Source organism: Sciurus carolinensis, chromosome 12 (genome assembly GCF_902686445.1).
Source record: "Sciurus carolinensis chromosome 12, mSciCar1.2, whole genome shotgun sequence".
Taxonomy (NCBI): domain Eukaryota; kingdom Metazoa; phylum Chordata; class Mammalia; order Rodentia; family Sciuridae; genus Sciurus; species Sciurus carolinensis.
In genome coordinates, this window is record NC_062224.1 from 40,220,354 (window position 1) to 40,222,770 (window position 2,417).

A 2,417-nucleotide genomic window follows, 5' to 3' on the forward strand; every position below is an offset into this window, starting at 1 on the left:
TCTATAGGTTTGGATACTACTGGATTGAGTATGATATGCTATGAGGATATAATTTATTTTTAGTAAAGTTAGGTGCATATTTTCCCTAGATTTTGTACTGCTTTGGAAGTTTGAGAAAAAAGTGGAAGGTCACCAGACCTTCTTATTTCATTCTAATTGTAATTTATTATAGCTCTGTGATTGGGAATACTGCTAAAACTTTATCTTATTACAGGTATATACAAGAAAAATGAAAGTACACTGACACATTGACATATTTATGAAAATCATTGAAGGAAATAATCATAATTCACACATTTTTTACCAGTTTCAGTGTTAGTATGTGTACATGCTCACATGTACATATATTTAAATCAAGCATTTCATGTCGAGTTGTTTAAAACACTGAAGGAATTTAAATTCACTTGCTATCCTTTCTGTTCCCTCTTTTCTCTGTCATGATGGGAGAGAAGGCTAAAAAAACAGAAAGGTCATGGTCTTGGGAGCTGCAGAGAAAGAAGAACAATGACTTATCACATACAAACAAATCACCAAAATATATGATATTTTTATCTGTCTTAGTTGATAGCCAGTGATTGCTTAGGAACCATCCAAGGCATGTAGTGTATTTACTTAGAATTCTTCTTTAGTGCTAAACAGAGTATAGACTGTAATTGAAAAAAAAAAACATCTGTCACTATTTATTGAAAGCAACAAATGAGTTCTCGGCCCTCCGCGCCGCCCGCGCTCCCCTGAGCTTGGGGCTTTCTCCCGGCCGCTGAGGGCGCGTCTCTCCTCCGCCATGGCCTCAGTTTCAAAAGTCAAGAAATCCAAAGCTTTTGAAAGAACCATTGTAGTTGCTGGTCTTCCTGTTGGCCTTTTAAGTGATCAGTTGCTGACCACGTTAGTGGAAAGATACTTCCAAGACGTTAATAATGATGGTGGAGACATTGAAGATGTGATATATCCAACAAAAACCAAAGGAGCTGCATATGTAATACTCAAAGAAAAAAAAGTTGCAGAGAATGTTGTCAGACGAAATAAACACCATCTAGCAATTCAGAAGACAGTACATGCTCAACTCACAGTCTCTCACTTTAGTGAAAAGGTCTTCAGCTCTGTGAAGGCTACCCTTGATCTTTCTGTTTTTCGGGGTCAGATAATACTAGAAAGCCTGGTAATGGACCTGAAAAAGATGATCCCAACTTTAAACTTCAGTCCTTTGGGACCCAGAGGAAGAATCTCTGTGGAAGGATCATTTCTGGCTATCAAGAAGCTCAAAGAGTCTTTGCTATCAAAAGCAAGTTCTCTTTTAGAAAAAAACAAGAATTTTATGAGTGAAGGGAGAAAACAGGACAGACAAAGCCCCAAAAGGAGTCTACCGAAAGGTGATAACATGGTGGAGACGCTCAGGACCTTAGTACTTGAGACTGCTAAAAGCCCAGAAATGATTGTGATGGATACAGATGTCTTCCTTTACCTGAAATGGAGGTGTGAGTTTTATGAAACCACATTGAACAAATTCAATATTCTAAGTCAGGAGAGGGTGGATGGTGATGTCACCACCATTTATCTGGCAAATGCTCAAGCTGGTTCTGGACCAAGCAGTGTGCGGCACGTGAAGGAGCTCCTTGAGAAATGGACCCAGGCTCTTCACTTTCGGCTCAGGAAAGAGACATTTATTTTGGGAGGAAAGGGAAAGAGAGAGAAGAGAAATATTGAATGGGCATGTGAACAACTACAATCAAGATACCATAGGGTTCTGACTAATTTTTATAAGACACACATTGACATTATAGGTTCTTCTTCTGACACTTACCTATTTAAAGAAGAGGTCTTGAAATTAATAGGGCAAAAGATTAGTTAATAAAATCTCAGTCACAGTCATGCTAATAGTGGCCTTCCGTTACTGCGTAGTGACTGTACCCTGCACCACTTTATCTAGCTCACTATACGTTATCACATTTCACCTTTGGTTACCGTCTTTCTTTGTGAGCATTACTATCCTCATGTTGTAGGGGAAGAAACTAGGATTTGGGGAAATTAAACTCTTGTTTGAATTTATTCAGTTAAGAAGGAATGGGACTGGGTCTTAATTTAGTTTATCTGATTACAAAAATAACATCTAAATAAAACTTTGGAAAAAACTAAACTTCCAAGAAATCTCATTTTCTCTGGAAATCCAAATTATTAGAAAAAGAAGTTTTCTTAACTCTAACTCATGGGAGTTTGGATGATTAGTATTATGCCACTGGCGATTTCTTAATAGTTATCAAGTTTGTATTCACTCATATAGAATTAGAATGATATCAAAAAACACTTGGGAAATACTTAGATGGAAAGTATTTCTAATGCAGGTAACCATAACTTAACTGAATTCCACTGTTATAAGATTGCTGGATAAGTGAGGCAGTTTTGCTGCTACTTATTTAGCTTAT

General features: G+C 37.2%; 1 protein-coding gene across 1 annotated transcript; it reads left to right on the forward strand.

The window, feature by feature from the left end:
• The first annotated feature begins 764 nt into the window (after positions 1-764).
• On the forward strand, positions 765-1,846 carry LOC124962301 (RNA-binding protein 43-like). The gene has a single exon (XM_047521536.1). It carries the CDS (start codon positions 782-784, stop codon positions 1,844-1,846), a length of 1,065 nt encoding a protein of 354 aa, XP_047377492.1. The 5' UTR covers positions 765-781.
• The last annotated feature ends 571 nt before the right edge of the window (positions 1,847-2,417 follow it).

Bases quoted from the DNA above. Each gene is read 5' to 3' on its own strand.
- LOC124962301 (XM_047521536.1), top strand. From the start codon at position 782: ATGGCCTCAGTTTCAAAAGTCAAGAAATCCAAAGCTTTTGAAAGAACC.